The 17088-nt window shown below is 48.0% G+C and overlaps 1 protein-coding gene across 5 annotated transcripts in view; it reads right to left on the bottom strand.

Annotated features, from left to right (window-relative positions):
• The window catches only part of AIFM3 (apoptosis inducing factor mitochondria associated 3), a 56092-nt gene that overhangs the window by 11715 nt on the left and 27289 nt on the right, over positions 1 to 17088 (bottom strand). For all 5 annotated transcript variants that reach the window (XM_063173431.1, XM_063173432.1, XM_063173430.1 and 2 more), the window contains 8 exons: positions 12106 to 12215; positions 10668 to 10777; positions 9561 to 9605; positions 8318 to 8414; positions 5704 to 5816; positions 3134 to 3220; positions 2428 to 2519; positions 578 to 708 (listed from right to left, as the gene is read on the bottom strand). In XM_063173431.1, the coding sequence (XP_063029501.1) occupies positions 578 to 708; positions 2428 to 2519; positions 3134 to 3220; positions 5704 to 5816; positions 8318 to 8414; positions 9561 to 9605; positions 10668 to 10777; positions 12106 to 12215 (785 nt within the window). The remainder of the gene's footprint in view (positions 1 to 577; positions 709 to 2427; positions 2520 to 3133; positions 3221 to 5703; positions 5817 to 8317; positions 8415 to 9560; positions 9606 to 10667; positions 10778 to 12105; positions 12216 to 17088) is intronic.

The following is a 17088-nucleotide window of genomic DNA, read 5'->3' as shown; positions in this document are numbered from 1 at the left end:
AAAACAAGTTTATCTTTTATGAAGGAAGAAAAACAAATCATTAATATCTTATAATAAATTTCTTGACTAATAACCATTTATGTTTAAGGCTTGCAGGACCCACTCTTATTTTGTTAGGACCCACAATAATTTTGTTGGAACCATATCAAGCAAAAAGAAGAATCATCACAGAAACAAGACTTTTCCTGTGCATTTTAAAAATTTACCACACTACTGAAATATGAAAGAGAAAAATCCCACAGGCTCCCATCCACCAACAAGCCTCTCCTGACTGAAGCCAACTCTAGACATACCAGATTTGGACCCACATGAGCACCAGTACTTGTCTTGCCATGTACTTTTCAGACTGGGACAGCAATAGCTATGCCCATGCCAGCTCAGTCTCTTTGAAAAATCAGTTTCTCTGGCATGGAAATGTCCTTACACCCACCTGGGGCTGGAGGTTGGACTACCCCAGATCCAATTTCATGGGAGTGTTACCTCTACCTGGGCAGTGACAAACTGGGCAAAGGACTTTCCCCATCTGCAGGCAGAGGTGGAGAGCTGGGACAGGGCCACGGGCCAGGCCAGCACTCACCCAGGAAGGATGCTCCCACGATCACAACATTCTTGCTCGTGGCCAGCTTCACCATACGATTGGCATCTTCAGGCGTCCGGATGTTGAAAACGTTTTCCATCTCCTTACCTTTGCAGCTGAGAGTTTTGGGCCTGGAAAACACTGAGGGTGATACAGCTGCTTTTCTCAACTCTGTGTGGTTCAGTGCCCAGTCAGGACTGCAGACACTCCTCCCGGGGCTCCAAGAACATTCCCAAATTTCCTTTTTTCACCTTTCTCTGGGCTGGAGACATTACATGGAAAAACCCAGATGCTGGTGGCCAGTGGTGGAGCAGGGGATGCTGAGCAGCCACCCCAGACCCCATCATGGACTGGTGTACCCACAGGTCCAGGGGAGCTCCTGGCTGGGGTAGTGCAGCCAGCACAGGATAGGCATTGCTTTACAAGCCTGTGCTCAATTATTGGCATGTCACAAATTTTTTAGAAGCTTAATGGGACACAGAAAACTCACTCTGGCCTCCAGTAGTACTTTGGAGCCAGATATTGACAGTTTGATAAGGCTCTGCAGATGTAGGCTACACTCTCCATTCCCAAGGGCACACTGCTGATGCTGTAGCAGCTTAACTGTGCCCTCCCCAGGCACTTACTGTAGCCCATATATTTTTAAATATCTGGCCCCTGCATAACCGACTCACATCTGGAAACAGCACAGAATCACCTATATAATTTAGGTACCCTAAAAAAGCCAGTGTACCTGGAGCTTGTGCATGAGGATTTTGAAATTATTGCCAAAGGTTTAATCCTCTTCTGAACCTAATTGGGTGGCTGGTGCACATGGCATTTGGCTGTGATCCTGTACACCCTAGCACCAGCTATTCACACCTTGTGGCACTGGCTATGACGGGTGGCACTTTGGTTTCCAACGTGAGTCCCTGTTTTGGCTGATCTACAGCATTCCTTCCCCAGATGGTAAATTATGCATGGGCTGTATTTCTCCTACTTCATTTTATGGCTTGATGTAAGGAACACAAGGAAGGAGAGTTAGGATGCCTCATTTTCAGCTTAAACTGCCGATTTTGACAAACCTCCAATCAAAAACAAACTGACCCACTACTTCCAGGGCACAAGTGCCAACAGCAATCCAGAGTGATGCTCAGCATGCCAGCACATCAATACCACCTTTCCCTATGGCTGGACCAGGTCCAGTCCTGAAAATTCCTATTCTGGGGTCAAGGCTCCCAAAGGGTCTGTTAGAATGGGGCAACAGCAACACCTAATTAAGGCTGCAATTGCAAAGTGTTAAACCTTAATTGCCGAAAAAGATCTTAAAGGTTGGCAGAAAATGAAAGATGGAAATTCAGAGGGATGAATTATCTGGTTGTCAGGGTTGAGTGTTATCAAGGAGTGAAAAGAAAAGCAATGTGGCAAAAATGCTCTCTAAAAGAATTAGGATACTTCCACTTTGGAGCTTTTGTTAAAGAAAATATGTTCAAGGTCCTGGTACCACCCCTGGAAGGATCCAAGGCCAGGTTAGATGGGGCTCGGGGCAACTTGGTCTAGTGGAAAGTGTTCCCTGTCCACAGCAGGGGTGCATCTGGATGAATTTTAAGATCTCTTCCAATACAAACCATCCTGTGATTCTGTGATTCTATAATACATGATGTACATATGTATTAAATATATAGATGATGATATATAGATGTGGATACATACACACATTTCCAATATCTTTTGTGTTCCTTGACTTTTCCATACTCAAACAAATCCAGTGTTTAAATTCACCTGCCACATTTCATCCCTTATCCCCAGGTCCTCACATTCTCAGATAAAACAGTTTCTCTTGATCTTTCAGATGTTTGTCTGAAGCTTACGTGTTTCCCGTTGCTATCAGCAGCTTGTTGTACTCCATCTTAAACCCATCCTTGAACACAGCTATCTTGCTCTTGACATCCACAGCCGCCACCTAAAAACATTCCTAAATAACGTTAAGGGAAGAAATCCCAGATTTTCACCGAGGTCCCAGCCCAATCAACTTGTCTGCCAGGTTTTAGTCCTCCATGTCAGTTTTAGTTAGTTAGTTGGTTGCTTTTAGTTAGTCTGTTAGTTTCTGCCCCACCATGTCCACAGCTTGGCCAACCCACACCTTAAATATTCCTAATTGCATTCTCACAAATCCTTGAAGGTCTCCCAATATAAACAAAATAATGGGGAGAAATATTTAAGCCATCATTGCCTGCACTGTTTGAAGGCTGATTATCCTTATCAGACAGCACCTGGCTCCCCAGATCCACATGAGGAATGGCAGGTAACACATCATGGTCACCACAGAGAGCCACATCATGGTCACACCCAGAGTGCCCTTCCTCCCACAGGAGCATTGTGTTTTGAACACAGGAGCTGTGTTTTGAACAAGCACAGGCAACCTGCACTACTGGGCAAAAAGAGGGGGATTTTGGGAGACCCAACATTCATACAGTTGCATCCAGTGAGCCAAGAACAGAGACAGTGGCCACATTCCCTAAATACAGCCCTTGCATACTAGCACTTTCCTTCAGGCACACACAGGACTCTCCTTACCTGCATTTCAGTCAGGACTTCAATGTCATAGGTGCAGAAGAACTCCTTGGGGCGCAGGGCAATCTGCTCAGGGTGGGAATCCATTGACTGCAAAAAAAGCCATTTTTCTGTCAGCTGCTGTGGATTGAACAGGTGGGTAGAGAAATGGCTGCTACCAGCACAGGTCAGCACTTGCTGCATGGGTTAAGGGAATGGTTCTACAGGGCTGGAATGAAAGCCTGTTCAAGTAGGAGTTGTCACAAGAGGCTGGCCTGGGCTCTGGTGCCTTCTCTGCTGGTTTGGCGTGGGGCTGGTGCTGAGCAGCGATGGCAAGATTACAGCAAGTGCTTCAGAGTGTCAGCAGACATAACTGCAACCCCTCCCAGTACACACAGGTTCACAGGAGCAAGAGAAAAGATTCATTTTACAACACAGGTGGTGAGGCCCCGGAACAGGTTGCTCAGGGAAGCTGTGGCTGCCACATCCCTGAAAGTGCTGGACTGGTCTGGTAACAGGAGTAAAAACCACAGCAGGGGGAGTGGCACAGGATGACCTTTAGAAGCCCCTTCCAACTCAAACCATTCTATGAGTATTTGGAAAACAGCCAGCTACTTAGGCAAATGGAAGCTAGAAGAGCAGTAAGAACAAGCAGCATTAACACACAAGGATTCACTTTCAAAAGCACCCAAGTTATGCTGCACAAGTTCCATCCAACGCTGAAGCAAGGGGGTGGGGCCCATATCTGCACATCTTGAGCTGCAAGACAAAGGTTCATGCTTTTCCCAGCCCTCCCTGGTCACTGCAGTGAGATGTACATCTTTACAGACAGTGTTGAGCCTGAGCTCATCTCTCCTCCTGACTCAGTGGACACAAGCTCAGACTCAGGCTGAGAACAAGCTGAGCATCGAGGCAGGGGCAGGGTCATACAGGTTTTACTGCAAATTCTTTGAATACTCCACATTTACAGAGAGAAACACCTGACCCCTCTGTGACAGTGTGCAGGAAGGGCAAAGCACAACAGTCCACAACCACCGTGCCTTTTGCTGCTGCTTGGTGCTCTGGGGACAGTAACAGAGATGTGGCAACACACTGGTCATGGTCCAAAGGACACAAAGGGAAACAGCTCAGCAGGACCTGGGGATACACTGATAACAGGCATTCGGCAGGGCAGAGGAAGGGCACTGCTGCAGTTTCAGGGAGCAAGAGCTCTGCTGCTTACAGAGCTAGCAGTGGTACTCCTCCAGTAGCTTGTACAGGTGTAGTCCCACACACAATAGGATTAAGAAAAATTCCATTTTTCCTACCCTCTTCCCAAAAATTCTGCCTTCTCTTCCATGGGCTTTGTGTACCTTTCAAAAGCAACTACTGCCAGAGGTGTTCAGTGGAGGATTTAACAAAGCATGTACAACATCTCTGCCATGTGGAATGTTCTTACTATTTAACAGCAAGAAGAAGAGCCAGTCTAAGACTCAACCATGGGGATGAGTGTGTGGAAGAGCTGTCTGGCTGGGAGAGGGACTCTCAGATTCTCCCAGCTGCTCAGCACAACCCCTGTGATGCCTGGATGCAGGTCACAGGCAGCTGCTCTTCACCCCAGGCAGGACTCACAGAAGCACAGAAATGGCCTGAATGCTCCCAAAAAGTCATGTGCATGTTTTCCTGTCTTTGAAAATCCCTTTTTTTGGGTGCTGGAAGATGGTATGATTGTAATAGTCCCCATGGGTAAGCATTCCTGCCACGAGGATGAACACACAGTTCACCTTATGTTATCTTCAGGCTCCGAGGTCAAATGCTGCTGTCTAACTTGAGCTGCTGCCTGACATCAAAGAAGGCTCAGGAATCAGCAGCAAAACAATCTGATTAAAGACCATCCTGTGTCTATAAACTGGAATGCAAAATGTGATGTGTGTCAGAAAAAACAACCTTTGCACTTTCATCAAGTTATCAAGCTGTGATGACAGCTGAGAATCATCATAATTATGGCACAGAGCATCCCTGGGCAGCAAGAAACAGACACTAATAAAAACTCTGGTGGACAACACCATTTTCCCACATGCTCCATTTCATTGCCTTAAATATTTTTCATCCAGAAACACTTTAAGAAGACCCATCCAGGTACAAGCTGGCTAAGAGAGCTACCACTTCATCCATGGAAGAATCATGGAATGGTTTGGGTTGCAAGGGACTAAAGGCTCATCTCATTTTAATTTGCAAGGATATCTTCCACTAGATCAGATTGCTCCAAGCTCCAATGTCCAGCATGGCCTTGAACACTTCTAGGGATCCAGAGGCAGCCACAGCTGCTCTGGGCAACCTGTGCCAGGGCCTGCCCACCCACACAAGGAAGAATACCTTTGTTTTTCTGCTGGAGTAATCTTAATTCAGCTTGAACAACTCCTTTTTTGTGTTTCATATTTCAGTCATAAAGAGGGAAGAAAATTCAAGGGAAAGAGAGACTAATAAAGAGACTAATAAAACAGAACCTTGCTGCTGCAATGAATAATAGTGGGGAAAGGCCCGAGAGCAAATTTTAAAATTGGGGAGCAAATTTTATAACTGGGGAACTGTGGCATATCCAGAGTGATACAAACCTTACTGAGCTTTGGTCTGTCATAGGGCAAGTGTCTGTCCATGGTGCACATCACAATCCGGTCAGAGAAACCCTCCTGGCGCAAGGTCTCTGCACAGACCAGCCCAGCAGCCCCTGAGGGAGAAGGAGAGCAGTGACAGCTGTGTGTGTGGCCCTGGGACGTGTCTGCTGCCACACACGCTGGGGCTGACTCCCAAACCCAAAACCACAACCTCCACCAGCCCTGGCCTCACCTCACAGCAGCCCTAACCCTAACGCTAGCCCTAACCCTAACCCTGACCCTGACCATGACACTAACTCTAAACCTAACCCCAACCCAAAACCGAACTCTAAACTTAACCCTAACCCTAACCCTAACCACAAACCCAAACCTAACCCAAACCCAAACCCTAACCCTAACCCTAACCCCAACCCTAACCCTAATCCTAACCCTAACCTCACAGCCTCTCCTAACTCAAACAGCTCTCACGGGAGGCCAGTTGGAGCAGATGCATGAGGCAGCAGAAGGGACGCTCTGTCTATGGACCATGACATTAATCCTCTTGTCTGTCCCTAAACTGTCACAAGCACACAAAGAGCACACCTGAGGAGTTTTGCTAAAGCCTACAAACTCTGACAAACTCCAAGCCATAAGCAGCCACTTAGAACCTTAGACCTCTCTAGTCAGAGAAGGGTCTGCACACCTTGCTCCTGGTAAATTTATGGCCAAGCACAGAGAGTAGGAAGTCCTCCCCCATCCATGGACAAGGTGTTGGTTGTGTGACTCACTGCAGACCATTCTCCATCTTTAAGGGGTTTTTTGTTTCAATCACAGAAAAAAAACTCATTAAATCAAACAAAAACTGCCTTGGGACATCTGTCCCACTGCAGCCAGGCAGTCTGGCTGGCACATCCCTTCTTCCCTGGTGAGAACTGGTGAGACTGGAGAGCTCAGGTGAGAAGTCCAGAGTCTCTTCTCAGCCAAGGAAACCTCACTTCATGACAAGTGTTTTTAGGGGCACAAATTCTGTAACACCACCGAGAGAAGATGGACCTGGACCATATGGTTTGGTCCATCAACAAGACACTCCCACTGATGGAGCTGGGAGACAGTGGAAGAAGAGACAGGCAGGTGGACATCCTGTGGATGCTGCCAGGAGCATCCTGAGCCAGAGCTGATGCTGTGCTGATGTCAGGATGACCCTCACATGAGCAAGGGACTGCAGTCAATTGCTCTCAGCTCTGCTGGGCACAGCTGGACTGGAGTCTTTCCCCAACACTTTCCCACAAATACAGCTTTGAAATCTCCTTTGGTGTCCACCAGAATAGACTCTGTCTTTAATAGACCTATAAATTTATCTCGTAAAGCCTGAGAAAGTTTCCTTAGCCATGGCAGATGTTGTCTGTGGAGTGACCTTGCTGAGGATTGTGATAACTGTCCAGACCTGCCTCACACCAGGACATTCCAGCTGACCTCAGGGAGCAGTATGTCCCACCCTGGCATTCAGTCAACAATCAGCAAGGGCACAAAGAAAGGAAAAATGTCACCCAGCAACATGGGAAAAGCCAGTCAAGCTGGTTTTCCCCTCTGCTCAGACTGTGAGATGCACCTTAGGTGATCCCAATTTGATGATCCAATATCCAGCTTGGATCTGGTGACCTCGAGACTCAAGTGAGAACAACCCATGTGCCAGGAGCAGATGTTTCCTCCCAGACCCAGGAACAGAAGCTCCTGTCCTCCTCCCACCCTCCATTTCACCCCAACACAGCCCAGCCTTGGCACCCAACCCATTCCAAAACTTGGCAGAGACACTTCACCTCATCCAACACAGAAATGGATCTGGGGGAAGGGAAGGGAAGGGAAGGGAAGGGAAGGGAAGGGAAGGGAAGGGAAGGGAAGGGAAGGGAAGGGAAGGGAAGGGAAGGGAAGGGAAGGGAAGGGAAGGGAAGGGAAGGGAAGGGAAGGGAAGGGAAGGGAAGGGAAGGGAAGGGAAGGGAAGGGAAGGGAAGGGAAGGGAAGGGAAGGGAAGGGAAGGGAAGGGAAGGGAAGGGAAGGGAAGGGAAGGGAAGGGAAGGGAAGGGAAGGGAAGGGAAGGGAAGGGAAGGGAAGGGAAGGGAAGGGAAGGGAAGGGAAGGGAAAACTTGGCAGCTTTGCTGGTTTTGGCAATCCATTTTTGGGATCTGACATTTGCTGGCAAGGTGGAAGAACTTTTATCTTCAGAGAAGCATCTTGAGGTGAGAACTTTGGAGGTGCAATGGGATGAGGTGGTGATGTGCAAGGTCCAAGAGAAAAAGGTGTATCAACACCACAGGGACCTGAAAGACTTTACACTCATCATCTGTGGAAATCAGGGGTTGCTAATGTAACTGGGAAGGGAGTAGCAGGAAGAGAATTCAAGGTTCACTCCAAAGCATGGCAATGGGGAACTGTAAAGCTCCACAGACTGGACCACAGGACATCTTTGGACCACTAGCATGTAGTACAAAAAAGTTCAGAATGACCTTCTGGTGTGACCCTTTGCACAGGGAGGAATGCAAGAGGGGTGATGGTTAGAGGGTGCAGGGGACACAGACACCCCCTCCATGGATCCCTGCCTGGGAGGGCACACACAGTGACCCCAGCATGTCACCCTTACCTGCACCAATGATCAGCACATTGGTGCTGCTCAGGTTGTAGTTGCTCAAGGAGATGCACTTTGCCATCATCTTTGTCCTCCTCTGTGTCTGAAGAGCCTGTGTCACCACCAAAAGAAAAGAAGAAAAGCAATTATCTTTATTCAGAGCTACCCTGGGCAGGCAGGCAGGGATGGGGACAACCACAGCAGTGTCATAAACCAGCTTGGATAGGAAGGGAACAACAACGCCCTTGCACTGAACCTCCAAACCCCTGCTCATGCAAATACCACTCCAATGTCCAGTGCACTGCCCCTTACAAGGTACAAAAGTAAAACAAATCCATCATCTTCTGCAAAGGCATGCACCTACTCAGAGCTGGGGTGGTGGTGGGGCAATAGAAAAAGCAGGTGTCCTTGTGCAATTCTGCACCAAAGGTGAGGCAAAAATGAAGAAACTCTGTCAGCAATTTTATCCTGAACCTGAGCAGAGCTTGTGCACCTGATATCCAAAGCTGATGGACTTGTTCAACCCACCAGAGCACAGGCATGGACCTGTGCCGGGGCAGCCCTGCTGCACAGACCCCTGTTCCCAGGCATTAGGGGCCAAAATCTGCTCCTGATGGAGCAAAGAGACTCAGTTTCCCCTCATCACACCCCCAAATCAGCTGGAGTGCTGCCGTTCAGGTGACATCTCTGGATCTAACCCAAGTGCTCTAAGGGCCCATTGGGGCTCTGAGCCACTGGATTTGCACACGTGGACATACAACCATGCATCAAAAGAAGGCCTTTCATGGAAAGAAAGATGGTAGTGGCCTGAATGGGCTTCATTCTGCATTCCATCAGGGCGGGAGAGCCCTTCCTACCCCTGCATCAGGTTCCTCTCCAGCAGGAGCTGAGGTGTGGGCTCAGGAGGAAGCACAAGTGGTCTCTTCCATTACCATGCCAAAAGGCTGGAAGGTGGAAGAGGCCTCTCCCCATGGGCCTGCTAAATTAAAAATTGCTCTGAGCTTAAGGAAACACAGGAAAAGTGCAGGACAAACACCTGTAAGGCCTGAGAGTGTGGAGAGCCCAGGCCAGGTGTCCAGCAGCTGCAGGGAGGCTGGGTGCAAGGAGGACCCAACATCTCTCCATAAATTGGATACTCACACATTACTCTGTCCAGGCCAGAGGATCAAAGAGAAGCATCGCCCCCACCACCACCCATGCACATACAGCAAAAAATGAAAGCATTTGCCTTGATTTTTGGATGCCAGTGGCCCCTCACCTGCTTGCTTGCTCGGATGTATACCTTCTCCTTCTCAATCTTCACCTGAGGGTGACAGAACAGTGCTGGTTTGCAGAGCAGCAAGGGTTCCCTCAGGGCAACAGCTAAGGAGCAGGGGTGACGGCACGAGTGTGGAGAGCTTTGTGGACACACGAGGTCACCTGCAGGAGCAGCTCAGGCCATGGCAGGGCTCATCCCAGCTCGAGGCTGTGGGATCTCCTGCCTCGGATCAACCCCACACCGACGCTCCGTGTGCAACCTGATCCCTGCCCAAATCCTACACATGGTTTCTCATTGCCACCCCACTCCTGCTCCAGAGACCTCCCAGACTGGGGACTCCCAGGTTCCCAGGAGGTACCTGATGCCTATGGGTGGGTGCAAGGGAGCTTCAGGGGGGAGGGAGCTGCTCTCCACTGATGACACCAGCACATCCTTGGAAAATATTTGCTCCGTGCCATACAGAACGTTGCTTATCCCAATTAAAAGAGTCATTTTGTGGGTGACACGGAACTGAGTGGTGTGGTTGATGCTCTAGAGGGAAGGGATCCATGCACAGGAATGTGGCCAGGCTGGAGAAGTGACCACATGGGAATCTTATAAGGTTTCAATAAGGGCAAATGCAAGCTGCTGCAGCTAGATGTGAGCAATCTGCCTTACCTGTCCAGGCTGAGGGATGCAGGAATCGAGAGCAGCCCTGAGGCAGACTGTGATTGTTCACATGGAGAAGAGAAGGCTCCAGGGAGAGCTCAGAGCCCCTTGCAGGGCCTAAAGGGGCTCCAAGGGAGCAGGAGAAGGACTTTGGACAAGGGGCTGCAGTGACAGCACAAGGGGGAATGGCTCCCACTGCCAGAGGGCAGGGATGGATGGGATATTGGGAATTAGGAATTGTTCTCTGTGAAGGTGGGGAAGCCCTGGCACAGGGTGCCCAGAGCAGCTGTGGCTGCCCCACTCCTGGAGGTGTTGCAGACCAGGCTGTAGAGGGCTTGGAGCAGCCTGGGACAGTGCAAGGTGTTCGAGGGGTGGAATGAGGTAAGCCTTAAGGTCCCTTCCAACCCAGACCATTCCATGATTCTATGGTTTCCTCTGCTGCAAGGACAAGGATCTCACCTGGAACCTGGGTAAACTATCCAAGCCAGGGAAGTCCTCAATGTCACCCGTGCCGATGTTGAAGCAAGCTCCATGCCAGGGACAGCGGACTCTTCCTTTGGACAAAACCCCTGCAGGGAAGAGGGCAGAGCAGGGTTGGTGCTGCCCTGCAGCTGCCTCCCCTCCTGTGAGATGCACCTCTCCTACAGGACACGTGGCAACTGATGTGAAACTGGATGGGCAACAGTGGAGTTTTCTCAGCATGCACACTGGTCATGTTTGGGACCAGCTGGGATCCTCTATGAGCAATTCCTTCTAAAATGCCCTGGAAGGCAGGGCCCTCCAGTAGCTCTGGGCGCAGTTCCAAATCTGTTTGCTCTGGGATATAACTTCACTTTCCAGCCAGGATGGGGCTGCCATCCCCACAGTCTCATGGTCATTCTTAAAAGCCCCACTATTACCCAGAACGAGTGGTGCCTCAAGCAGAGCATCATTGATTTAGAGTGCACATGTTTCAGAGCAGACCCTGGCACAGCAAGGCATCTGCACACACTGGGAAGCACAGGCATGCCCAAAGCCATGTGCACATTTCTCTAGGTGTTGCTTCAGAGGCTGCTTCCTTGGATTTCAGCTTTCCCTGCTACAGTGCCAGGGCAGGGAATAGGACACCATGCAGCCATGGACTGGTCTTGAGCTTGTGTCTCTGCTTGCTGAGGCACGGCAGTGACACATCTCATCAGCACCAAGGGTGGGGCACAGGGGCAGCCCCCCTGCAGCTGCAGCAGATCCCCAGAGGGATCCCTGTGTGACAGCCAGTCTGAGGAATGCACCACAGGTCTCTGAAAGGGCAGTGAGCTCTCACCTCCAGGGCAGCGTGGGGCTCCTCTGCCCTGCCCAGCAAGAGGCCCATCCCAGGCTGCTACATCCAGCACATCCAGAAGACACTCAGTGCATTCCCCAGGATCACAGCTCCAGCAAAACGCCCTCCCACCCCCAGTTTTGGTGATGTATGTCAGCACACAGACTGCTGCCATTGCTTAGGCTCGGGGCAGAGACCTGTCTGAAGCCTGTGCTGAGAAAGTGCCAGGATGCATATTTTTAGATGCCAAGATGGGAAACCACTCTACTTCATCCCACTTCAGTCAATAACATGAGCAACACTCTTTTTGCTACTGAAAGGATCCCATCAGCCCAAAGAGTGTCCTCTTTCCCCTTAACGAGAAGAAGCCCCAGCCCTGTGATCAGCAGTGGCAGCTGCAAACCAGAGCTGGCAAAGTGCTCTGGGGAGTTCTGTGCAACTGCAGCTTGCAGCTTGCTCTCATGCCTTCCCCAGCCAGAAGATGCCCCGGTGATGCTGAGAGTGCAGTGCAGCGCTGCTGCATGCTGGGCAGCACATCAGGGGGCTGTCCTTTGTCCTGTGATGCCCTTGGCTGCTCTCCAGGACATGAAGCAGACTGACCTTTGACCAGCGGAGCCCCATAGTGGGGACACTTGTGTCCCACGGCGTGGAACTCCCCACTCTCCTTGATGAGCAGAGCCTTCCCGCAGCCCAGGTCCACTTCCCGCATCCTGGACAGGAGGAATATGGAAACAGATGGCACAGCATCCACCTCACAGCAGATGCCACCGCTCCACCCTACAATCCAGCCCCAGTCCCACCAGGCTCCCCTCCTCCTTCAACCTGCTCATTACTGGCTTCAGGTGATTACAGATGTAGGTCATTCCTTGTCACCAAGCCAGCTTTGAAGGTGGCTCTGCTGTCCCAGACTGGGGCACATCCAAGCTGGGCCATTCAGTGGCAGCATCTAATTTATCCATCATTGTGCCAAGAGGCAGCTCAAAACACCTCCCCAGCTGCTGGGGGAGCTGGCAGTGGGAGCAAGAAACCAAACTTGTTTTACTGGGACATCAGCTCCCCTCCTGGCCCCAGCAGCTCAGCAGGCCCCTGCCAGGCTTGTGTCAGTTTTTCAAACCAAACACAACATCTTCCAGAGCTGAAAACACGGAGAGGTGACTCTGAACTTTGGGGTCTACCTCCCACACCTCAGGGTTTTTGCTCTGGTCCTGGCCAGTCCCAGGGTCACTTTTCCTGGTAAATCCCTCAGGACAGCAGGCTCCTCTGTGTGACCTTCTTGATGTTCTCCTCAGCTGCTTTTGCAGAGTGGAGCTCACACAGTGACCTCCCAGCAGCACCAGGCTCCTGGCCCCAGCTCTGCTGGGTTCAGCTCTGCTCTGCAGAGGAGCCAGCAAACCCTCAAGCCATTCCTATGGAGGGGTTCAGGCTCTCTTTGAAACCTCACAGTTGCTCACAGAACAAGGAGGAACATTCTTAAACAAAAGGGGATCAGTTTAGACTACATATAAGAAAGAAGTTTTTATAATGTGAGTAGCAGGATGCTCTGCCTGGAATAGGGTAAGACAAATCAAACAACATCCAGTTTTGCAAAGCCGTGAGTGGTGAACTGAGAGGGGGTGTCACACTGCTTTTGGTCTTGAATTATGCTAAATCCAGTCTGACTTATCAACCCCAAAGTTAATCATTCCGATAGCAAGAGGAAGATGGGGCGGATATCGTGAATTATCCTTACCTAAAAATGCTAAGCTGAAAAAGCTGGCCTGCAGATACCTGACTGACAATCACTTTTTACTCTAAAAGTCCTGCCCCTTACAAATAGCAGGTTCTTCTAACATATCCCTTCTTGGAGTGCGTGTGGAGATTACTCCCTGGGGTGGGGACACCCTTCAAGGTCACTTCTCAAGAGTGAGCAAAGGAGATTTGCCCACACTTGGTCAGGGTGAGTGACATCAATCTCTATTTCATAATCATGGGCTTTTCCAGCTTTAATAAAATTACTTTCATATACTCTGTTCTACTCTACTATTAGTTTTAGCTTTTATCATGTATAGTACATAATTCTGATTAAGATATTTTTGTCTAATTGTTTATCATAATAAATAATTTCTTTTTATACAAATATATCTGGTTTGCCATCCCTATCCCTGCAGAACAAAGTTGTACAAAGGTTCAGTCACACCTTTGTAATTCCTTAGACTTAAACTGTTGGCAATGAGGATTGGGATTGGATCCAGCCACACCAAGGCTTCTCTTAGAGAAGGAGTTTGGAAAGGCAGGGAGTCCTTTCTGCACCTCATGACTCAACAACAGCTTCTCTCACAAACTTTGTCTGAAATTCCCACTCCACCCATGACAAATTGACATAGCAGGAGGAAAAATAATTTTGGGAAAGAGACAAAAGGCTTAACAGAATACTTATGGCAGCAGAGGACACACATTGACACTGATAATCCTTGGTCAGTGAACAATTGGTATGAGTGGGAAAGGATACAAGAGAATTAAATTAAAAAGGGATCACTGGACGACAAAAAAGGAAGAGGTATCATGTGTCATGTAGTGAGATTATGCTTAAAGGCTGCATGGCAATGGAGAGAACAAATCATAAAAGAAACTAATAATCTGAAAGAGGAAATAAAAGACAGGAAACATGTATACAACTGTCTTTACAGTTATCAAAATGACCAATTAAAGAAACAGCTAAAAGAATTCAAGGAAAAGACAAAAGCCTTGGAAGAAAAATTAGAACTGATATTATAAAAAGCCCCCAGTGCTGAAAAAATGTGAAAATTATTAGTATCACCTGAGGATTGGGATGGTGATTTTTGGGAAAGCCCTGATGAAAATGCTGATGAGGGAGAATGGAGCTCTGATGAAATACTTGAATGTTCACCTCCTAGAGAGGAAGAAGTTCCAGATTTTAAAATGGAACACATAATTAAGACCAAAGTGTACAAACAACCCCAAGGAGGTCAGAGGAGGAACAAGGACAGAACTTATGGCCTGGGACCCCCTGCAACTAGCAAATCTACAGGAAAAATATGGGGAAAAAACAGGGGAGTCAGAAACCAAGTATTTGTGGAGAGTGAGTCTCTGGGGAATCTAGAATATTGCTGAATGGAACTCAAGCTAAGGGATACTGGGGAACCTTATTAAATCTTGGACTTGAGCTTGCCAATCAACCCTATTCAATAACCAGTGAGGCTGCATATTGGGCAGGAGCAATAAATGTTATGAGAAGATACAGCTTCCATACCCACATGGTCATCTAATGAAATCTCTGCTGCTGTTACAAAGGCAGCTTTTATGTGAAAACAGAAACACCCCAATCTCCACAGAGGTGGCTCCTAATTAAGACTTCTATTGAGAGGTGCCCCTGCAATGATAAAAATTTATTTAGTGGGGTGATTAAATGAAATTAGAACAGATGTAATGCATAATGAAGGCGATTATCCCACATGGGCTAAATTCTTGTATGGTTTGGGAACCAGACGAGGAAATAAATTTGGATATGTCCAGAATGCTGGGTGAAGACTTTTAAACATACCCTACTTGAGAGAAACAAAAGATCAAAACTCTGCTTACTTCTGAGAAGAGCAAGAAGAGGTGTGGATGGCAGTGATCTTAGGAGTCCCCTGCGATGCCCTCAGGGGACAGTCCAATGCAGGATAGCAGATTTAGTCAAAGTGGTGAAGGATGGGGAGAACACAAGTAATGGAAAGCCTCCACAGGAAACCCCCCTCAGTCCTTCTGAGTTAACAGAAACACAAAAGGAAAAAAATACCTCTGGGTGGACTTTGGGCCTTCTCACCCAGCTCATTATGACCTATCAATGATCTGATAAGGATGGGCCCCATATCTACTTACCAGTAGGACCTAGAAAACAATATTTGAATTTTTTAATTACTACAGGAGCCCAAATATCTTCAATCACCCCCATAGATGCTGAAAAAATAAATTTAAGCTTTAAAAAAGGAGAGTCCATCTAACAGGATTCAAAGGACGAAGTATTATATATTCCACTGGCAAAGTCTGTTTATGGCTAGCTGGGGTAAAACAAATGACCTCACACACATTTGCAATCACAAATCATGAAGAAAGCATTTTAGGATATGGTGCTCTCAAAAGAAATTTGGCAATTGTACAACAGAAATGTATGGTCATCCTGACCCACAAAAACTGAGTATAATAAATTTTGTGGAAAAAATAGAAAATGAATCTATTAAAAATTTAGAACAAAGGGGTATTATATTTAGGACACATACCCCCTATAATTCTCCTGTTTGGCCAGTGAGGAAACCAGACATGAGTTGGCGCTTAATGATTGATTATCAGTGGCTGAATGCCAACATGGGAAGACTCATCCCAAACACTGCCAGTCTCAGTGCCACCCTGCAAGCACCTGCACACAAATGGACAGCAGTTCTAGATGTAAAAGACATGTTCTTCATTGTTATAAACAAAATTCTGCCAATTTTTCTGTAGAAAAAAAAGGTTACAAAAACCAGTCAGACCAGTGTTCCTGCCACCTGTTTGTTATGATAATTACAAATCGTTGTCATTAATGGTTCTTTTTTGTACCAGTAAAGGCCCTGGCTAGGGCTAAGTTAATGGTTCTTCTCCCAAGACAGTGAAGACAGAAGACGAGACATGGGAGGGGGGCATGCAAAATAACCTCAGAACCAGCATGCCATGAGAAGCTACTACTCCAAACCTGCTGAAAAGACCCCCGAAACAACGAGCCAATATAGAGTTAAGAAACTGGAGTGATGTCTGGACGTAAGGAGCAGATTGCTGGGCCTGCAGAGATGCTGGGGGCCTTCGTTGACCGGGATCCAGAGAGAGGGGAGGCTGCAGACATCAGCATCTGGGACACCCCGCCCAAAAGGCTCCCACAAGTATGGGACCCCCAGCTCTGTCCCTAGTGGACAAAGCTGTGCATATCCTCCTCCTCCTCCTCCTCCTGACCACTTTTAATAAAGGCATTAAAAGGAGAAAAAGTCTCCTGCCCTGTTTATTTCATTCATGGTTCCATTTCAGGATACTGGAGAAATCATATTCCTGGATTTTCTACAGAGAAGACCATTGTATGCATTAATGAGCAAAAGCAAGACTTAGGGGTTGCTTGATAGTCAGAAAAGGCCTTCAAACGCTAATAGAAGAGTTTAAATATAATCATCACTTGGAGCAGTTCATTCCAATGATCCTACAAGAGCTGAATGGGGTTTTGCTGAACATGGGACTTACTGTAACATGTTCCACCAAGACCCACACAGAGCTAAACAACCATTAGGGCTCAGTTCTGCAGCATTAAAAGATCTTGAGAAGAGATATACTCTGACTGGGAAAAGGGATTGCTATCTCTGAGCTCTTAAACAAGTAGAAAAAATTCAACAGCACCAATCTCTGCAAACCTAAAAACCCTTTAATCTGTTAGCCAGTATTAAGAAGGGCTATGCTCCACGAGGTGGGATTGCACAAAGACCGAGAGTGCACAAATGCTGTGTACATGTCTCAGGAGTCACAGGTCTAATGGATATAACTGAAGGGCCAACAAAACCTGCAAAATTACAGACAGCCATGATCCTA

This window comes from Melospiza melodia, chromosome 20 (genome assembly GCF_035770615.1).
Source record: "Melospiza melodia melodia isolate bMelMel2 chromosome 20, bMelMel2.pri, whole genome shotgun sequence".
Lineage (NCBI taxonomy): Eukaryota > Metazoa > Chordata > Aves > Passeriformes > Passerellidae > Melospiza > Melospiza melodia.
Note: the sequence above shows the minus strand (reverse complement) of the source record. Positions and strands in the feature narration are given on the sequence as shown.